This window comes from Oncorhynchus mykiss, chromosome 4 (genome assembly GCF_057628025.1).
Source record: "Oncorhynchus mykiss isolate SJ-2025 chromosome 4, ASM5762802v1, whole genome shotgun sequence".
Lineage (NCBI taxonomy): Eukaryota > Metazoa > Chordata > Actinopteri > Salmoniformes > Salmonidae > Oncorhynchus > Oncorhynchus mykiss.
In genome coordinates, this window is record NC_143025.1 from 59,929,885 (window position 1) to 59,951,125 (window position 21,241).

General features: G+C 43.6%; 4 protein-coding genes across 8 annotated transcripts in view; 3 read left to right on the forward strand and 1 right to left on the reverse strand.

Annotated features, from left to right (window-relative positions):
• The window catches only part of mboat2b (membrane bound O-acyltransferase domain containing 2b), a 67,927-nt gene extending 65,902 nt beyond the window's left edge, over positions 1 to 2,025 (reverse strand). The window contains exon 1 of the mRNA XM_036975606.2: positions 1,424 to 2,025. Within this exon, the coding sequence (XP_036831501.1) occupies positions 1,424 to 1,510 (87 nt within the window). The 5' untranslated portion in view covers positions 1,511 to 2,025. The remainder of the gene's footprint in view (positions 1 to 1,423) is intronic.
• Positions 1,516 to 8,270, forward strand: e2f6 (E2F transcription factor 6). Of its 4 annotated transcripts, none has more exons than XM_021600130.3 (8): positions 1,516 to 2,632; positions 2,730 to 2,791; positions 2,940 to 2,983; positions 3,203 to 3,452; positions 3,769 to 3,921; positions 4,234 to 4,348; positions 5,585 to 5,741; positions 7,565 to 8,270. In XM_021600130.3, the coding sequence occupies exons 1-8, from the start codon at positions 2,285 to 2,287 to the stop codon at positions 7,600 to 7,602; spliced, it is 1,167 nt and encodes a 388-aa protein (XP_021455805.1). In that variant the 5' UTR covers positions 1,516 to 2,284; the 3' UTR covers positions 7,603 to 8,270. The 4 variants fall into 4 exon arrangements, with proteins under 4 accessions (XP_021455805.1, XP_021455803.1, XP_090088523.1 ...); XM_021600128.3 differs by having other exon boundaries at positions 2,112 to 2,632; positions 2,940 to 2,989; XM_090232397.1 differs by having other exon boundaries at positions 2,285 to 2,632; positions 2,940 to 2,989; positions 6,106 to 8,270.
• Positions 8,271 to 8,501: 231 nt separating this feature from the next.
• The window catches only part of asap2b (ArfGAP with SH3 domain, ankyrin repeat and PH domain 2b), a 47,030-nt gene continuing 34,290 nt past the window's right edge, over positions 8,502 to 21,241 (forward strand). For both annotated transcript variants that reach the window (XM_036975605.2, XM_090232396.1), the window contains exon 1: positions 8,502 to 8,955. In XM_036975605.2, coding sequence (XP_036831500.2) covers positions 8,824 to 8,955 — 132 coding nt within the window. In that variant the 5' untranslated portion in view covers positions 8,502 to 8,823. The remainder of the gene's footprint in view (positions 8,956 to 21,241) is intronic.
• On the forward strand, positions 15,478 to 20,754 carry LOC149984092 (uncharacterized). The gene has a single exon (XM_090232399.1). It carries the CDS (start codon positions 16,528 to 16,530, stop codon positions 17,365 to 17,367), a length of 840 nt encoding a protein of 279 aa, XP_090088525.1. The 5' UTR covers positions 15,478 to 16,527; the 3' UTR covers positions 17,368 to 20,754.

A 21,241-nucleotide genomic window follows, 5' to 3' on the forward strand; every position in this document is an offset into this window, starting at 1 on the left:
AAATGTTGTGTAGATCGTAAACGTAGGTGCAAATTTAAAACTTGCATGGGTTGGACTGCACAAGCTGTTGTGGTCTGAGTAGGCTATGAGAGGATTTGATTATCTGGACAGGGTTACCCCGGTGGGAGAAGTTTGTAAAAAGTGATTGAATTCGTTTTGGAACCGGGCTGCCTCCCGGTGTGAGCCCGGTGCCCCGTTCAAAACCGGAGGCGATGTCGGCTCAAAACAAAAGTGACGTAGCCTAGGCTAGATTAAGCACGTGGAGTAGGATTCTGTGTTCACATGAAAAAGCCATTGCTCTTGATAACAATTATTTATCTGCATTCTCAATGAAAACTAGTTTGAAAATTCTACCATTTATTTGATGGAAAAGTGATGTATGTTTCTCGACGATGCACCATGCTGCCTTGTTGACAACATGACCAAGCGGCACGGATTACGGTTCGATTTGAAAAGGGCGCTCCTTCCTCACCACTTTTGTCCATTCATGTCACGGGCCATAGACCAGTGCACTGCGGCCCAGGTTAATAGAATTTACTATGTTATCTGAGTGTTCACTGTAGTCTAATGACAAGGGAGACTATTTCATTTACATATAGGTAATCAGAATGGGCATAGCCTAAACCTATGTGAAATCCATTGCAATGAATACATTCCCTAATTTCGGTAATAACTGAAGGTATGATAAATACATATTTATTTGGCACTGGCAGCAATACACATAGGCCTATTCTACAGCACTGATTAGGCTACTGAAGATGTGTCATTTATTTTGGGCATAAAATAAAACTGGCTACATTGAGTTTAGACAGGCAGCCAAATTCTGACCCCCCCCCCCACTAAATTTGACTTTTGGCCAATCAGATCAGTTCTGAAAAATATCTTAAGTGAAAAGATCTGATGTAACTGGTCAAAAGACTAATTGGTGGAAAAAAGATCAGTATTGGGATGCCTGTGTGAACGCAGCCATTATAGCCTGAACAGTGAGAGGACAATGTCAGCTGTGAATCCAAATATAGGATTTTGTAGACAGTCTGCTACACTCTGAACACAGAAACCTACGGTACATATTGTTCAAATAAGCGACTTAATTGAAAGGTTGGCCGAAGATTCATTGTCGACTAAACGTGACATTTGTGTGTGACATTTAAAAGGGGCCTTTAATGAAATCATTACGAGATGTGCGTTTATGCCAATATGGCATCAACGTGTTGACACAACCCGTGGAACCGCAATTGAATCACAGCAATCCAAATTCATGATTTCTTCTGAGCGAAAAATACCAATCTTCGTTGTTTGATATTGGGGAATCAAATAATAAACTGCACAATGTTGGTTTTGCTGCGATTTTGGACATGCGACGGAATTCTAGAAATACAACTGAATAGCATCTGTAGAAAAAAGCAAGAAATTGCATATTTACCTGGTCGAGAGGGAGATTGATGATTTCGCTTATGGGTTGCAGCAAACTGGATCCAGTGCATGCCGGTGACACTGTTTCAGTAGCCATGATTCAGTGAGTGTTGAGAGAGTCCCTCTGCTCCCCTTCCCCTCTGACAGTGGATCCCCGATTCGCCCCGACTCTGATCCTACATCCACCGCTGTAGCTGCTGTTTGCTGCTGGCCACTACTGGCTGTCGGTTGCTCTACAGCACCTTCTAGGCGGAAATACTTCCCAAATCAACCATCATTTGGGCGGGGAAAGATTCGGTTCATCCCCGCTTTAGACAATGGTTTGTGACAATGTCAGCACCATATAGGCTGGACTAAATAGGCGTTGGTGCCACTGAATTAAGTCTAAAAAGTATAAATGGGTCTTTAATTCTCCGTTTCCAGTTGAAATAGGCTACTTTTTATTCACGTTATTTCAATTTCTATTGTAGTCCAAAATGTAACTTTTTGTCTTTATAAATAGCATACTAAAATGTTATATTAAGCGCAGGTGCTCAATATGAAGCTCTGCTTCCGCGCACACTGAACGCAAAATAAGATGCTTGCGCTGCTGTCCCCTCGCAGTGATACTGTTATTCACCCCAGTCCTCAAGGTGGAGGCAAAGCAACATCGTAAACTACAACGTACTTCATAGAATCAGACGAGGAACCCCGACTTCCTCTGCGTTTCTAAGAATCTCGTTGGCTGAACATCATCACGTGACGCCAACTTCCGGCCTGAAAATATATTTTTCCTGTACAAGAAACGTGAATTTGAGATAAACAAACGTTATCTTTTATTTAGCTACGAAACGTTCGAATGTAGGTGGTGGTAGCCACATTACATTTTACCATGGTGAAATGCGTGGTCCAGGGGTGTCCTAATCGAAGTGACAATAATAAAGGAGCGTTTCCGAATCGTCCTTCCAAGAGGTTTTTCAATTTTCCTAATGACCAGGCTCGGGTGAAAGTGTGGCTTGCCGCACTGCGAGAAACGGAGAAGGAGGATTCAACAGAGGAGCACCGAATATGTGAAGACCACTTTCTGACAGACCACATAACACCACGCGGAATAAGCGAGGATGCCATTCCTATCATGCCCCCATACCTCGACGGGCCACTGAGTCTGATCAGCCCGTGGGGCGAGGACTCTTCTGACGAAGAGGAATTCGTGGATGATGATGATGCTTCGGCTATGCACGTAAGGATGTGCTCATCATTTTGACAGCTTTCTTACTGCATTCATTGTAGTCGTTTTAACTTTGACCAAACCCTGTCTATATGTATTCTATTTACAGAATGACGATGTTGAAGAAGAATATGATGAGAGTCAGGCCGAGACAGAACCATCTGCATCTAGGTAAGGTTACAGCACTCTAGCCTGTATTTAGGATAACAATTGCAAATATAAGCATTCATCCTTTTGTGTTTTTAGTGCACACATGCATTGTGCACACAAGGCCTATTTCAGTGTTTTTTTAATATGTTTTTTATCCTCTTCACTCTAGGTTCCGTGAACTGGTTGAAGGCACCAAGACAAAGACAAGACAAGGTATAGGTAATCATCTTTACTGAAAAAGAATGTTGCTTCCGTGCCTTTGACAAAGACTTTATCCCAAATGGCAGCCTATCTCCTATATAGTGCACTACTTTTGACCAGGGACTTTTAATAAACTATATAGGGAATATGGTGCCATTTAGGATGCAGGTAATGTCAAATCAAAGTATTTTTTTTGGCTTTGATGCAATGTTTACCTTTTTCCTACTGTAGTCGGTGCTTCTACTGAACCCAAGCCAGTGTTACCTTACACCAGTAAGGGATTTGTCCGCCAGGATCTATCCCTGGCTCTGTTGACCAAGAAGTTCCTAAGGCTGATGAGTGGCGCCCCTCATGGTATCATGGACCTCAACCTCGCAGCACAGAACCTCCACACACGCAAACGGAGGGTATATGACATCACCAACTGCCTGGAGGGGATCAAGCTCATCCAGAAACAATCGGCCAACAAGATCAAGTGGATGTGAGTAGTATATCTTCAACACACAGGCTCTTTGCCAGTCTGTGCTCCCACCTTCTGTGTTTATGTGTCTGTTTTGACAGGGTGTGTTCATGCAGGGTTGTATTCATTAGGCACCGAATGGAATAAAACAGACTAAAATAGGAAGGGACTACCTGAACTTGTCCAATAAGAAATACTTATTTTCATGTTCTGTCGCAAAACTTTTGTTATATGTTTTCTGTTGCGTGCCCTGATGAATATGCGACCCCCAGGTCAACGTGCATGGTTGCAAGGGGATGATCTGTATTCTGTGTGGTTTCCTCCTCTCCCTCCCCAGAGGTCTGTGTCCAGTCACCAGTTTTGTTGGGCCGAAGCAGAGGCTTCAGCGGGAGCTACAGAACCTGAAGACGGTGGAGGAGAGTCTGGATGCGCTCATCAAGACCTGTGCCCAGCAGCTCTTTGACATGACCGACAGTTTGGACAACATAGAATATCCTTTTTAGAAAAGCATATAGTACATTTCACCTCTTACATGGGTTTCGATTCTCAAACCTTTTCCAGGAGTGTGCACTTGCACACTCGCCATCATGGATTGAAAAGCATAGGCTTTGGCTGGAGGAAGTTTTCACCATTGTGAAATCCATGTGAGAAAGTGCAACTGTAAATTAACCTATGTTTCAGTTCACAATCATCAGGAATTAACCATACTGTGCCCAAACATTGGTTCAGTTACCTCAGTGTCTACTAAAGTACAAGGGTGTTATGTATCCTGCTGTTGTATACTCTTTAACTCCCTCTGTACATTAGCCTACGTGACCCACAGTGACATCAGTGCTATCAAGGTGTTCCAGGAACAGACGGTCGTTGCCATCAAGGCCCCGGAAGAGACCAAGCTGGAGGTGCCAACACCCAAGGAGGTACAGTAAGCCCTGGAGGGCCAACCACAACCCTGCTTTAAGCATGAAACAACTGAGAATCTGAGTGAGGATAGACTGCCGATAGGTACTTATCGCAGTATGAGGCCGTTCCTTCTCTTGCTAGAACAAAAGACGTACCTGCTGTGTACTGACCTGGTACCAACCAAACTGCCGTTTCTACTTGTAGAATTGTAATGCTCGGCAGTGGCAGACAACTCGACTTTTAGCCAATTAGAGAGCACGGACCTCCACGTTTTCCTGTCTAATCCACCCTTTTCATCAGAGTTGTTCGAACTAAAACAAAAAAGCTACACAATACATTTTTTAGAGCAAGTCTAGCAAAAGAGTGTTGTGATTGAAGATGGATTATTTTTTTTTGGTTTGCTAATGTGCACTTATTAGCAAATGTTAGCTTGCTAACTAAGCGTGTCAGTCAAACACACTTAATATGAAACGAATGGGGTGGTAATAAGTTCAACACAATGCAACACTAAATGCTTTATCACTCTAGCTATCTGGCCATTGTTGCTAGTAACATTACAATTCAATCACAATGGATTTGTTTCCATGAATCAGCTGCCTGTAGCTCACTGCCGAGAGTAAATGCGGCGTCTTTGCTTAGGTAGCACAACATCTAGCTAGCGAATCATGCTAACAGCTAGTTAAAAATGTATCTATGGGCTTTATGCGATTATGGAGAGTGAATTAACATGTTTTGTCATTTTGATAGCTGTGGCCATCTGGCTAATTGCAACATTATCGCAGCTATAGCTAACATTGACTAGACCATAAAGCAACAACGCTACTGCCACCTTCTGGTTCAGAGTATTTTAACAAGGCTGATTGGCTGACAACTTCAAGATCTTTGCTGTGTGAACACAAAAGAGATTGGCTGCCGACACTGTAAAGAGGTGCTAAGTACTGTCGTCAGGGAAACGTTTGGCAATCCTACCGGTTTGTGTGAGCTTTTACAGACCATGATCGTGTTCATTAGGAAACGCATTAGCAAACCATTGTGCAAAAAACTTGCTTTTCTTATTGGACAAGTTCACGTTGTACCGCTCTGTTTCGGACCGTTTTGTGCCCAGTGAACACAACTCTGTTGCAGTACATGCACACGTATTCACTCATGATGGACTGATGCCATCTAAACAGTTGCAGAATCGGTACAATTCTAAACCAATTAGTCTGATGTTGATTGGCTGAACAAATCACTTTGAATTGTTTCCATTTTAGGATGGCATCCAAATCCACCTGAAGGGCGGCAGGGGACCAATCAAAGTGCTGACCTGTGAGATGGACGGGCCTCAACGTGCCACACAGGGAAGTGGGAAGACAACCGGCTTTCTATCACTGGAGGAGAGCCGGATTAAGACCATGCTTCTGCACACAGGTAACAGCACAGATGTGCTTTTCAATCAATCAATCAAATTAATCAATTGTTAAGCTATATTAGGTGCCCCAGACATTTAATTACAACTATGGAAAGTACCTTGAGATGTCCTACTCTGTAAGAAAGGGATTATGACATGATTGGATTGGAACATTGAGTGTGTTCCCCACTGCAAGCAGCAGAGAGAGCTGTTTACTATAAAATAGTCTTGGGGAATACTGTATCAAATGAGGTCAGTTTTCTCACAAAAGGAAAGTTATGAAAGTATATACACTGCTCCAAAAAATAAAGGGAACACTAAAATAACACATCCTAGATCTGAATGAATGAAATATTCTTATTAAATACTTTTTTCTTTACATAGTTGAATGTGCTGACAACAAAATCACCCAAAAATGATCAATGGAAATCAAATTGATCAACCCATGGAGGTCTGGATTTGGAGTCAAAATTAAAGTGGAAAACCACACTACAGGCTGATCCAACTTTGATGTAATGTCCTTAAAACAAGTCAAAATGAGGCTCAGTAGTGTGTGTGGCCTCCACGTGCCTGTATGACCTCCCTACAACGCCTGGGAATGCTCCTGATGAGGTGGCGGATGGTCTCCTGAGGGATCTCCTCCGAGACCTGGACTAAAGCATCCGCCAACTCCTGGACAGTCTGTGGTGCAACGTGGCGTTGGTGGATGGAGCGAGACATGATGTCCCAGATGTGCTCAATTGGATTCAGGTCTGGGGAACGGGCGGGCCAGTCCATAGCTTCAATGCCTTCCTCTTGCAGGAACTGCTGACACACTCCAGCCACATAAGGTCTAGCATTGCATTAGGAGGAACCCAGGGCCAACCGCACCAGCATATGGTCTCACAAGGGGTCTGAGGATCTCATCTCGGTACCTAATGGCAGACCGGCTACCTCTGGCGAGCACATGGAGGGCTGTGCGGCCCCCCAAAGAAATGCCACCCCACACCATGACTGACCCACAGCCAAACCGGTCATGCTGGAGGATGTTGCAGGTAGCAGAACGTTCTCCACGGAGTCTCCAGACTGTCACATGTGCTCAGTGTGAACCTGCTTTCATCTATGAAGAGCACACGGCGCCTGTGGCGAATTTGCCAATCTTGGTGTTCTCTGGCAAATGCCAAACGTCCTGCACGGTGTTGGGCTGTAAGCTCAACCCCTCAAACGGTTTCTGACCAGAGACATGCACATTTGTGGCCTGCTGGAGGTCATTTTGCTGGGCTCTGGCAGTGCTCTTCCTTGCACAAAGGCGGAGGTAGCGGTCCTGCTGCTGGGTTGTTGCCCTCCTACGGCCTCCTCCACTTCTCCTGATGTACTGGCCTGTCTCCTGGTAGCGCCTCCATGCTCTGGACACTACGCTGACAGACTCAGCAAACCTTCTTGCCACATCTCGCATTGATGTGCCATCCTGGATGAGCTGCACTACCTGAGCCACTTGTGTGGGTTGTAGACTCCGTCTCAAGCTACCACTAGAGTGAAAGCACCGCCAGCATTCAAAAGTGACCAAGACATCAGCCAGGAAGCATAGGAACTGAGAAGTGGTCTGTGGTCCCGACCTGCAGAACCACTCCTTTATTGGGGGTGTCTTGCTAAATGCCTATAATTTCCACCTGTTGTCTATTCCAATTGCACAACAGGATGTGAAATGTATTGTCAATCAGTGTTGCTTCCTAAGTGGACAGTTTGATTTCACAGAAGTGTGATTGACTTGGAGTTACATTGTGTTGTTTAAGTGTTCCCTTTATTTTTTTTGAGCAGTGTATTTTGTGGTCAACAAATCAACTGTTAATTTCTCCTTCTGTAGGGGCCTCTGCATCACAGAATGCTGTACAGAGTGGATAGTCTTTCGTTATGGTAGTATGCTGCACTGTCCTCATTGGATGTTTTTGTCTCACTGTTTGGACTCTGACTCCATATTCTGACTCCACATTCTGACATTGTCACTTTGGGAAGAGGCCATTTTTTGTCATTTAAAAAAAATATATTTGTTTCTGTGTAAAATGCCAATTATTCCTCGTATGACTTGATTGTAAAAAGTGCACATAAGTCATGAAATCACAAGCTTTATTTTTTATACGTGTAGTTTTGAGTTTACAGTCTAGCCTCACTCAGATTCTCAGTTGTTTCATGCTTAAAGCAGGGTTGTGGTTGGCCCTCCAGGGCTTACTGTACAAAAGTGGTTGCAGTACACTACTGTATTACTGTACTTTTCAGTCATCTTCAAATGTTTGCAAAATGGAGGACAGTATCAATGTGACAGCTATAGTCATTAGAAAGTAACAAATGCTCATGTACATAAAGTTTAATTTTCCAAGCAGTTTCATCATGTACCTTAGTGGATTGGAACATGTGTATGTCATTTGCTTTTATTTGTTTCATCTAACTATTCTGAATGCCCTATTAAAAAGTTGTTTGTCTTTCAGTTTTTTTATTTATTCTGTTATTACTAATTAAGAAAACACTTCCAATGCATCCGCTTATGAATAAACTCACTTGAATATAAAAACAAATATCTAACCCTTATTTTATTACTTATCTCCATGTGCAACATCCTGGCTAAATTTCTATTTATGAGGTACACGATTTTGAAATGTAATTAAAAAATAGTATTTCAAAAATCGTTATCATTCCTATGGTGTAGACCTGAGACACCTTATCCACAAAGTTTGTCATTGCTAGTGAGTCCTGGAAAGCCAACTGAGCAAAGGGAAATCCATCTATGCTCCTATTCGTTCAAACATGCCAATTCCCTCGTTTGTCCCTCCCCTTTCTATACTCAGGTTGACGCTCCATTGACTATGCGCCCAGTACAGGTTGTTTCGTGGGCTAAGACAAACTGTAATAATGAAATATTGTATGTTTTTCTTGGACACAAGGATAACACACAAATCAACTTACATTTCACTACTGTAGTTTTGACTGTGGATCGACGCGGATAGCGGAATGGCAAACTTGGAGTAGCCGAACAAATCCTATGGCACACCAGGTTTTTTTTTTTTTTTTTTAACTGTTAATTAAGGATTGGGATATAACTTATTTTATAGACATTTAAAGTGAGCGAAGATGCCGCCGCCGGAGTTGATCACGGTCACGGAATTTGTGGCCGAAACTAATGAGGACTACAAAGCGCCCACAACCTCCAACTTCACCACTCGGATGTCGCATTGTCGGAACGCCGTGGCAGCATTGGAAGAGGTGGGTGCAGGCCACCGCGGTGTGAAAAGTAGCAATATACTGTAATTGACTTTACATTAAAGGTTTTCTTAGAATCAAATGTGCGCCTTTACGCACGGATAGCCTTTACGCACAAAGTAACCGAATTTTCCCACATCTAGTTAGTTTAGTTTCCCTTCAAGTGATACGGATGCAACTTCTGAAAACAAAAGAGGAACGGAAAAAGATCTCTGAGAAGTCAAAGCATTTTTTTCCTATCCTGCTTTCTTCTTCCCCAAAAGTGTCCAACAAGTGCTCATAAAACGCCAAAGTTTATAGGCTATTTAATTCGGACCCAATTCTAATTAGAAATCTATATACCGAAAATGTAGTTGAACATTCCTTTGTAAAGATGTAATTACTGTAGGCTACTATGACCTCATGCAAAAATGCTTTACCCCGTTGTGAGGAATCTATCTTATCTGTTAGCCTACTGCCTATGAGGCAGTTTCACTTTGAAAACAGTGTGTGGACACTTCCCACGTTGAGGCTTGAGCCCTTTACAAACTTGAATAGTAGTACCACACCTTTAATACACAGTGGGTCCTTCACACTTCCATATCATTGGAATTGGATTTCCTTGATAATATGTCCCAAATGCCACTGCTATGGCTCTGGTCTAATGAGTGCACTATAAAGGGAATAGTATGCCGTTTGTGACATAAACCTTGTGTTCGCATTAGGCCTAATTGTCATGCACGGTAGATCACGATGGGTTCTTCTATGGCATCCCTGGCATCTGTTGGCATCCATATCTGCTCCTGAATGCTCTCTGGAGATGTGCTGTTGCCCCAAGTCAGGCTGGTAATAAGAACATGGTCTGTCAATGCCACAGATACGCTACTGGCCTTTGGGGAGGCTGTATGAATCACTGGATTGTTATAGTGTAGGCCCTATCCATTTTAGAGCAAACTGTTTTTGCGCAATGGAGGAAGTCACACACACATAGCCCTATGAGAGGATCGGCTGATGTGTGTACAGTGTTGCATACAGAATATACCACATGAGGAGAGCTGACTAGAGAACGCTTGTTGTAAGTGTTACATTAAGTGTAATCTTGTCGAAACAAAGAAGTGTTGTATTGCAATGACTTTCTCTGTTTCACAACTGATAGTCTGAAACAGAATGCCAATCTTTAGCTTCCCCTTTCCCCCCATTAGATTTCACAGTTGACAGTGAACACACTGTGTTTATCAAGTTGGACACACAAATACATACACACACACACACATGTTGCACTAACGTTGATAAATTGATACAAAAGTCCAGAACACACAGCCGGCAGGCAGCAGTAATGGCGATCATTACATCAAGTCGACTTGTCTGCCTTTCCAGTTCTCTTGTCTGCCTGACATTGCCTGTAGCAGCCCACTGTGGCTGCCTGTTGTCATCTGCTTGTAGCCTTCTGTGGCTGCCTGCCTGTTGATGACAGTATCGCTGTGGACTGGAGTGTCATGCTGTTGCTTCTTTGTGATGTGTGAGGGGTACCTCTGTTCCAGGGAGCCACAGATTGCGAAAGTATTCGGCCCCCTTGAACTTTGCGACCTTTTGCCACATTTCAGGCTTCAAACATAAAGATATAAAACTGTATTTTTTTGTGAAGAATCAACAAAAAGTGGGACACAATCATGAAGTGGAACGACATTTATTGGATATTTCAAACTTTTTTAACAAATCAAAAACTGAAAAATTGGGCGTGCAAAATTATTTAGCCCCCTTAAGTTAATACTTTGTAGCGCCACCTTTTGCTGTGATTACAGCTGTAAGTCGCTTGGGGTATGTCTCTATCAGTTTTGCACATCGAGAGACTGACATTTTTTCCCATTCCTCCTTACAAAACAGCTCGAGCTCAGTGAGGTTGGATGGAGAGCATTTGTGAACAGCAGTTTTCAGTTCTTTCCACAGATTCTCGATTGGATTCAGGTCTGGACTTTGACTTGGCCATTCTAACACCTGGATATGTTTATTTTTGAACCATTCCATTGTAGATTTTGCTTTATGTTTTGGATCATTGTCTTGGTGGAAGACAAATCTCCGTCCCAGTCTCAGGTCTTTTGCAGACTCCATCAGGTTTTCTTCCAGAATGGTCCTGTATTTGGCTCCATCCATCTTCCCATCAATTTTAACCATCTTCCCTGTCCCTGCTGAAGAAAAGCAGGCCCAAACCATGATGCTGCCACCACCATGTTTGACAGTGGGGATGGTGTGTTCAGCTGTGTTGCTTTTACGCCAAACATAACGTTTTGCATTGTTGCCAAAAAGTTCAATTTTGGTTTCATCTGACCAGAGCACCTTCTTCCACATGTTTGGTGTGTCTCCCAGGTGGCTTGTGGCAAACTTTAAACGACACTTTTTATGGATATCTTTAAGAAATGGCTTTCTTCTTGCCACTCTTCCATAAAGGCCAGATTTGTGCAATATACGACTGATTGTTGTCCTATGGGCAGAGTCTCCCACCTCAGCTGTAGATCTCTGCAGTTCATCCAGAGTGATCATGGGCCTCTTGGCTGCATCTCTGATCAGTCTTCTCCTTGTATGAGCTGAAAGTTTAGAGGGACGGCGAGGTCTTGGTAGATTTGCAGTGGTCTGATACTCCTTCCATTTCAATATTATCGCTTGCACAGTGCTCCTTGGGATGTTTAAAGCTTGGGAAATCTTTTTGTATCCAAATCCGGCTTTGAACTTCTTCACAACAGTATCTTGGACCTGCCTGGTGTGTTCCTTGTTCTTCATGATGCTCTCTGCGCTTTTAACGGACCTCTGAGACTATCACAGTGCAGGTGCATTTATACGGAGTCTTGATTACACGCAGGTGGATTGTATTTATCATCATTAGTCATTTAGGTCAACATTGGATCATTCAGAGATCCTCACTGAACTTCTGGAGAGAGTTTGCTGCACTGAAAGTAAAGGGGCTGAATAATTTTGCACGCCCAATTTTTCCGTTTTTGATTTGTTAAAAAAGTTTGAAATATCCAATAAATGTCGTTCCACTTCATGATTGTGTCCCACTTGTTGTTGATTCTTCACAAAAAAATACAGTTTTATATCTTTATGTTTGAAGCCTGAAATGTGGCAAAAGGTCGCAAAGTTCAAGGGGGCCGAATACTTTCGCAAGGCACTGTATACAGTTGAAGTCGGAAGTTTACACCTTAGCCTTAGCCAAATACATTCAAACTCAGTATTTCTGTCCTTGCAAGCCTGGGAGCCTTAACTCAGCATTCAGTCCCCATAAAATAAAATATATAATTGTAATGTACTTTATTTTTCTTTTTTCTTTTTTCTTTTTCTTCTTGGCTTTCAAAATAGCATCAGACCAAACACTACTCACTCTGTTCCAGGTTGGATGGTGTCCTCAGGTCTCTGTTGTTTGTTTACTACAACACCCTCCGTATAGCTTGGAAAAAGAAAAACCTTGGAAGCAGTTATCTCTTCAGTTAATTTTGGTCAAATTTAGGTTGTAGGTTTGAAGTTTTTATCTGGAGCGAAGGCCATGCTGTGGAGGGTAGCATCCTGCATATGTACCTGCTGAAAAATCTAAGTTTATCTAACTCCAAATCTATCCTTTTGTAAAAAAAAACATGTTGAAAAATGTGAGAGGTCACATGCAGCTGTGTCACTCTCTCTCTGAGGGGGGCGTGTCTCAAATGCAATGCAATTGAAAATTGTACTTCCAATGTAGGCTACTGCCCCTTTAAGAGCTAGAAAATATTTTGTACCCTATGTTGTGATTCTTAGCAAATATGTTGTCAACTTCTCACACTATTCAAACGCCACAATGGAATAAACCGTTTATGAAGCGATCTTAGCCTATTTATCACATATTGCAAACAAATAATCTAAACTAAAAACACATATTTTGTCATTTCTGCTAATCAATATCCAAAAACAGCACACGTTTTTTTGTTGTGAATTTGCACATCATCATTTTGTGGCACCAATGTAAGAGGCTATGGCAGGGGAAACGGTGTTGCAGTAGTGTGTGTGTGTGTGTCAATGTTTGTGTTGCTTCACAGTCCCCGCTGTTCCATAAGGTGTTTTTTATCTGTTTTTTAAATCTAATTTTACTTCTTGTGTCAGTTACTTGATGTGGAATAGCGTTTTTTGTAAGTCATGGCTCTATGTAGTACTGTGTGCCTCCCATAGTCTGTTCTGGACTTGGGGACTGTGAAGAGACCTCTTGTGGCATATCTTGTGGGGTATGCATGGGTGTCCAAGCTGTGTGCCAGTAGTTTAGAAAGTGTTTTGTTCCAAATACAATGCTTTTAGTTTTGGAAATATTTAGGACTACCTTATTACTTTCTACCCACTCTGAAACGAACTGCAGCTCTTTGTTGAGTGTTGCAGTCATTTGAGTCGCTGTAGTAGCTGTTGTGTATAGAGGTCGGCCGATTATGATTTTTCAACGCCGATACCGATTATTGGAGGACAAAAAAAGCCGTTACCGATTAATCGGCCGATTTTTTTGAATGCATTTGTAATAATGACAATTACAACAATACTGAATGAACACTTATTTTAACTTAATATAATACATCTATAAAATCAATTTAGCCTCAAATAAATAATGAAACATTTTCAATTTGGTTTAAATAATGCAAAAATAAAGTGTTGGAGAAGAAAGTAAAAGTGCAATATGTGCCATGTAAGAAAGCTAATGTTTAAGTTCCTTGCTCAGAACATGAGAACATATGAAAGCTGGTGGTTCCTTTTAACATGAGTCTTCAATATTCCCAGTAAAGAAGTTTTAGGTTGTAGTTATTATAGGAATTATAGGACTATTTCTCTTTATACCATTTTGTATGTCATATACCTTTGACTATTGGATGTTCTTATAGGCACTTTAGTATTGCCAGTGTAACAGTATAGCTTCCGTACCTCTCCTCGCTCCTACCTGGGCTCAAACCAGGAGCACAACGACAACAGCCACCCTCGAAGCATCGTTACCCATCGCTCCACAAAAGCCGCAGCCCTTGCAGAGCAAGTGGAACAACTACTCCAAGTCTCAGAGCGAGTGACGTTTGAAATGCTATTAGCGCACACCTCGCTAACTAGCTAGCCATTTCACATCGGTTACACCAGCCTAATCTTGGGAGTTGATAGGCTTGAAGTCATAAACAGCAGAGCTGCTGGCAAAATGAATGCTAATGAGCCTGCTGGTGCCTACCATCACTTAGTCAGACTGCTCTATCAAATCATAGACTTAATTATAACATAATAACACACAGAAATGCGAGCCTTAGGTCATTAATATGGTCGAATCCGGAAACTATCATCTCGAAAACAAGATGTTTATTCTTTCAGTGAAATACGGAACCGTTCCGTATTTTATCTAACGGGTGGCATCCATCAGTCTAAATATTCCTGTTACATTGCACAACCTTCAATGTCATGTCATAATTACGTAAAATTCTGGCAAATTAGTTTGCAATGAGCCAGGCGGCCCAAACTGTTGCATATACCCTGACTCTGTGTGCAATGAACGTAAGATTAGTGGCACAATTTCACCTGGTTAATATTGCCTGTTGACCTGGATTTATTTTAGCTAAATATGCAGGTTTAAAAATATATACTTCTGTGTATTGATTTTAAGAAAGGCATTGGTGTTTATGGTTAGGTACATGTTAGAGCAACGACAGTCCTTTTTCGCGAAAGCGCACTGCATCGATTATATGCAACGCAGGACACGCTAGATAAACTAGTAATATCATCAACCATGTGTAGTTATAACTAGTGATTATGATTGATTAAGTATAATGCTAGCTAGCAACTTACATTGCCTTCTTACTGCATTCGCGTAACAGACGGGCTCCTCGTGAGGCAGGTGGTTAGAGCGTTGGACTAGTTAACCGTAAGGTTGCAAGATTGAATCCCTAAGCTGACAAGGTAAAAATCTGTTGTTCTGCCCCTGAACAAGGCAGTTAACCCACTGTTCCTAGGCCGTTATTGAAAATAAGAATGTGTTCTTAACTGACTTGCCTAGTTAAATAAAGATTAAATAAAGGTGTAAAAAAAAAAAGAAATCCGCAAAATCGGCGTCCAAAATTACCGATTTCCGATTGTTATGAAAAATCGGCCCTAATTAATCGGCCATTCCGATTAATCGGTCGACCTCTAGTTGTGTATAGTGTTGAGTTATCCGCATGCATAGAAACTCTGGCTATACTCAGTCAGATTTTTTTGGGAAAAAAAGCAAGGGGCCTAAACAGCTACCCTTGGGAATTCCTGAATCTAACTTGATTATTTTTGATAGGCTTCCATTAAAGAACAACATCTGTGTTCTGTTAGACTCTGTTAGTATGTCACGCCTCTGACCTTAGAGAGCCTTTTTATTTCTCTATTTGGTTAGGTCGGGGTTCGATTTGGGTGGGCATTCTAGTTTTTCTATTTCTTTGTTGGCCAGGTATGGTTCCCGATCAGAGGCAGCTGTCTATTGTTGTCTCTGATTGGGGATCATACTTAGGCAGCCTTTTTTCCACCTTTAGTTTGTGGGATCTTGTTTGTGTAGTTGCTAACTGCTCTACATGTAGCTTTATGTTTGTTTTTGTATTTTTTTTTTTTTTGGTGTCATTTAAATAAAAGTCAAATGTATGCCTACCACGCTGCACCTTGGTCCAATCCAGCTCTAAACCATTGTGACAGAAGATCCACCCACAGACCAAGCAGCATGCCCAGGAGGAGTGGAGGACATCCTGGACGTGGGATGAAATCATGGCAGGAGACAGAAGCCTGCCATGGAAGCAGGCGGAGGCAGCGAAAGAGGAACAGCGATGATGCCGGGGTTCACGGCCACAAGGACAGCCCAAAACAGCCCGAAAAAAATGGGGGGAGACACACGGGGTGGTCGGCGGTGCCGAGGTGTGAACCAGAGACAACCTGGGAGGAGGTAGAGAGGTGGTCGGTTGACCCAGGGAGAGTGCCAGAGCCCGCCTGGGATTCAATAGAACAGTGCGAGGAGGGCTACCGGAGAATGGAGTTGGTGAGGAGTATGCGGCAACGTAGGCATTTGGAGGAGCATGTCACCAGTCCGGTGCAATCTGTGCCGGTCCCACACATCAGGCTTCCAGTGTGTTTCCCTAGTCCGGTATGCCCTGTGCCTGCTCCCCGAACTCGCCCTGATGTACGCCACCACAGCCCATTACGTCCTGTGCTACCTCCCCCACTTGCCCTTAGGTGCGTGTCACCAGCCCGGTGCCACCTGTACTGGTCCCACGCATCAGGCCTCCAGTGTGCCTCCTCAGTCCAGTACGTCCTGTGCCTCCTCCCCACATTTGCCCTGAGGTGCGTGTCACCAGCCCGGTGCCACCTGTACCGGCCCCACGCATCAGGCATCCAGTGCGCCTCCCCAGTCCAGTTCGTCCTGTGCCTGCTCCTCGCGCTCGTCCTGAGGTGCATGTCACCAGCCCGGTACCACCAGTGCCGGCCCCACACACCAAGCTTCCGGCGACATTTCCCAGTCCAGAGCTTCCGGCGACAGTTCCCAGTCCAGAGCTTCCGTCGACAGTTCCCAGTCCAGAGCTTCCGGCAAAGTTTCACAGTCCGGAACCTCCAACGATGTTTCACAGTTCGGAACCTCGAGTGATGATCCATGGCCCGAAGCCAGTGATGATCCAGGGCCCGAAGCCTCCAGTGATGATCCATGGCCCGAAGCCTCCAGTGGTGATCCATGGCCCGAAGCCTCCAGTGATGATCCATGGCCCGAAGCCTCCAGTGATGATCCATGGCCCAAAGCCTGCAGTGATGATCCATGGCCCGGAGCCTGCAGTGATAATCCATGGCACGAAGCATCCAGTGATGATCCATGGCCCGAAGCCTCGGGTGATGATCCATGGCATGAAGCCTCCAGTGATGAATCATGGCCCGAAGCCTCCAGCGATGATCCAAGGTCCGGAGTCTCCAGCGACGGTCTGCAGTCCAGATCCTCCAGCGACGGTCTCCAGTCCAGATCCTCCAGCGACGGTCTCCAGTCCAGATCCTCCAGTGACGGTCTGCAGTCCAGAGCCACCAGCGGGGTTTCCCAGTCCAGAGCCTCCTGCGAGAGTTCCCAGTCCGGAGCCTCCAGCGACGATCTACTGTCCGGAGTCCCCGACAACGATCTACGGCCCGGAGCTTCCGTCGACGATCCATGGTCTGGAGCCTCTTGCGATGATCCACTGTCCGGAGCATCCGGCGATGATCCACGGTCCGGTTCCTCTGGCGACGTTCCACGGTCTGGTTCCTCCTGCGACGATCTATGGTCCAGAGTCCCCGGCAACGATCTACGGTCCGGTTCCTACGCCAACGATCCACGGTCCAGTTCCACGGAAGCGGAGGGATCAGCGAGCGGAGCGGGGTCTACGTCCCGAACCAGAGCCGCCACCGAGGCTAGATGCCCACCCGGACCCTCCCCCATAGAGTCAGGTTTTGCGGCCGGAGTCCGCACCTTTGGGGGGGGGGGGGGGGGTACTGTCACGCCCTGACCTTAGAGAGCTTTTTTATTTCTCTATTTGGTAAGGTCGGGGTGTGATTTGGGTGGGCATTCTAGTTTTTCAATTTCTTTGCTGGTCGGGTATGGTTCCCGATCAGAGGCAGCTGTCTATCGTTGTCTCTGATTGGGGATCATACTTAGGCAGCCTTTTTTCCACCTTTAGTTTGTGGGATCTTGTTCGTGTGTAGTTGCTTTCTGCACTGCATGTAGCTTTACGTTCGTTTTTGTATTATTTATTTATTTTTGGTGTCATTTAAATAAAAGTAAATGTACACCTACCACGCTGCACCTTGGTCCAATCCATCTCTAAACGATTGTGACAAAGTAACTCTTTATCCACATTATTGCAGGGGGTGTAAAGTCATAACACATACATTTTTCCAGCAGTATACTATGATCAATAATGTCAAAAGCTGCACTGAAGTCTAACAAGACAGCCCCCACAATCATTTTATCATCAATTCATCTCAACCAATCATCAGCCATTTGTGTAAGTGCTGTGCTTGTTGAGTGTCCTTCCCTATAAGCATGCTGAAATTCTGTTTTCAATTTTTATACTGCGAAATAGCATTGTATCTGGTCAAACACCATTTTTTCCAGAAGGGTTGGTAACAGGCTGGTTGGTCAGCTATTTGAGCCAGTAAAGGGGGCTTTGCTATCTTGGGTAGCGGAATGACTTTAACTTCCCTCCAGGCCTGAGGGCAAACGCTCTCCAGTAGGCTTAAATTGAAGATGTGGCAAATAGGAGTGGCAATATCATCTGCTATAATCCTCAGTAATTTTCCATCTAGATTGTCAGACCCTGGTGGCTTGTCATTGTTGATAGACAACAATAATTTTTCACCTCTTCCACACAGACTTTACGGAATTCAATTCTTGTCTTTCATAATTTGGTTCGATATACTTGGATGTGTAGTGTCAGGGTTTGTTCCTGGCATGTCATCCCTAAATGTGCTAATCTTGCCAATGAAAAGGTCATTAAAGTAGTTTGGAATATCATTGGGCTTTGTGATGAATGAGCCATCTGATTCAATAAACGAAGGAGCCGAGTTGGCTTTTTCCCAAAAAAAATAATTTAAGGTGCCCCAAAGCTTTTTATTATATTCTTTATATAAATCATCTTTGTTTCATAGTGTAGTATATTTTTATTTAGTTTAGTCACATGATTTATTTATTTGCAGTATGTTTGCCAATCAGACGGGCTGTGTCAGTATCAGCAATCTGCACGTAACACCCTGGACCAGAGCTATGGTGTGTGGTGGATCACTATTTAATCTATCTAGTCTAGCTCAGACCTGGCTGTGTGGCTACCTGTACTGTACATCACTGCTGCATCCTGGGAGAGTCCCTGGGGCCTGGACTGGTGTTGGGCTGCTGCAACTGTCCTAGAATGTTATCTTTCTTTCTCTTTCTTTTTATCCTCCCTCTCTCTGACTGCCCAGCCTGTCCCAGCTTGCTCGCTCCCATGACTTCCTGGGCTGGGTGAGTGTCTGCCAGCCAGTCCATTGGGCTGCTGGGGCTGTGGGAAAACCAGAAGGCTATTTGTTTTCAAGTGTGCAGTCCTGCATGTACAGTACCAGTCAAAAGTTTGGACACACCTACTCATTCCAGAGTTTTTCTTTATTTGTACTATTTTCTACATTGAACAATAATAGTGAACACATCAAAACTATTAAATAAAACATATGGAATCATGTAGTAGCCAAAAAATGTTAAACAAATCCAAATATATTTGAGATTTGAGATTCTTCAAAGTAGCCAACCTTTGTCTTGATGACAGCTTTGCACACTCTTGGCATTCTCTCAACCAGCTTCATGAGATAGTCACCTGGAATCCATTTCAATTAACAGGTGTGCCTTGATAATTTGTGGAATATCTTTCCTTCTTAATGTGTTTTACATATTATGGCAATAACAGCTCAAATAAGCAAAGAAAGCAAAGAAAAACGACAGTCTATCATTACTTTAAGACATGAAGGTCAGGCAATCCGGAAAGTGTCAAGAACTTGGAAAGATTCTTCAAGTGCCATCGCAAAGACCATCAGGCTCTATGATGAAACTGGCTCTCATGAGGACCACCACAGGAAAGGAAGCCTCAGAGTTACCTTTGCTGCAGAGGATACGTTTATTAGAGTTACCAGCCTCAGAGAATGCAGCCCAAATAAATGCTTCACAGAGTTAAAGTAACAGACATATCTCAACATCAACTGTTCAGAGGAGACTGTGTGAATCAGACCTTCATGGTCGAATTGCTGCAAATCAACCACTACTAAAGGACACTAATAATAAGAAGACACTTGGTTGGGCCAATAAACACGAGCAAACAGTGAAAATCTGTCGTTTGGTCCGTTGAGTCCAAATTTGAGATTTTTGGTTCCAACCGCATTGTCTTTGTGAGGCACAGAATAGTGTGTGTGGTTCCCACCGTGAAGCATGGAGGAGGTGTGATGTGTGGGGGTGCTTTGCTGGTGACACTGTCAGTGATTTATTTAGAATTCAAGGCACACTTAACCAGCATGACTACCACAGCATTCTGCAGCGATACGCCATCCCATCTGGTTTGCGCATTGTGGGACTATCATTTGTTTTCAACGGGACAATGACCCAACACACCCCCAGGCTGTGTAAGGGCTATTTGACCAGAAAGGAGAATGATGAAGTGCTGCATCAGATGACCTGGCCTCCACAATCACCTGACCTCAACCCAATTGAGATTGTTTGCCATGAGTTGGACCGCAGGGTGAAGAAACAGCAGGCAGCAAGTGCTCAGCATATGTGGGAATTCCTTCAGGACTGTTGGAAAAACATTCCAGGTGAAGCTGGTTGAGAGAATGCCAAGAGTGTGCAAAGCTGTCATCAAGGCAAAGGGTGGCTACTTTGAAGAATCTAAAAAATTAAATATATTTTGATTTGTTTAACACTTTTTAGGTTACTATATGATTCCATATGTGTTATTTCATAGTTTTGATGTCTTCAATGTTATTCGACAACGTATAAAATAGTACAAATAAAGAAAAACCCTTGAATAAGTCGGTGTGTCCAAACTTTTGACTGGTACTGTAAGTTGACCATTTTAAAGTGATTTTTACACTACTGATTTCAACTGAGGCAAACCAAACTGTACTGAGCTAACCTGGTTACTCATCCACCATAGTTTCTAGAACCGGCAATGTGGACAAAAAAAATATCAGAGCCAGCGAGATTTGGTTTGGGTCTGCATGACAGTGTACAGAGGATCTAAGACATTGATTCAAGGAGATGCTTTCGACACAACAGTCTCATCAGGTCTGTCAGTTGGGGGCCTCCAGACACCCACCTGCACTGCTATTGTGATGTGCTGTGACTCAGAGGTAGAGTCAACCAAAGCTACATGTGATGATGACGGTAGGCTACATGTATAGCTTCATGAGCAGATTTGAGTGTCCCCAGCATACACAGTCATCAGAATTTAGAGTTTGTCCAGTGATTCATCTCGGACAGGGGATTGTGATATGCCTCTTTAAAATTATGAGCAAATGTCATTGAGAGGAGGAACTAAACCATGAAAATGGCTATCCTTGCTGTGAGAACTGAACTGTTGGAAACTGGGAATATCCCCTTCTTTATTCTGGTTTATAAAATCCCCTCTCATGTTGTTTGTGTATCCACCCAAGAATATATAACTTAGTAATTACTGTACATATAAATTCACACAGGAATGAGAAAAATGGGTCAGTCGTAGGGCGGACCCCATTTCGTCGACTGGTTGATTGTTTGTTCAATAGGCTATTGGTCGACCGAGATTTCTTTAGTCGAGCAGTC

Bases quoted from the DNA above. Each gene is read 5' to 3' on its own strand.
- e2f6 (XM_021600128.3), top strand. From the start codon at position 2,285: ATGGTGAAATGCGTGGTCCAGGGGTGTCCTAATCGAAGTGACAATAAT. The intron at 2,633-2,729 runs GTAAGGATGTGC...TTCTATTTACAG, and splicing joins ATGATGCTTCGGCTATGCAC to AATGACGATGTTGAAGAAGA. The intron at 4,349-5,584 runs GTACAGTAAGCC...TTTCCATTTTAG, and splicing joins AGGTGCCAACACCCAAGGAG to GATGGCATCCAAATCCACCT.
- LOC149984092 (XM_090232399.1), top strand. From the start codon at position 16,528: ATGTTTCACAGTTCGGAACCTCGAGTGATGATCCATGGCCCGAAGCCA.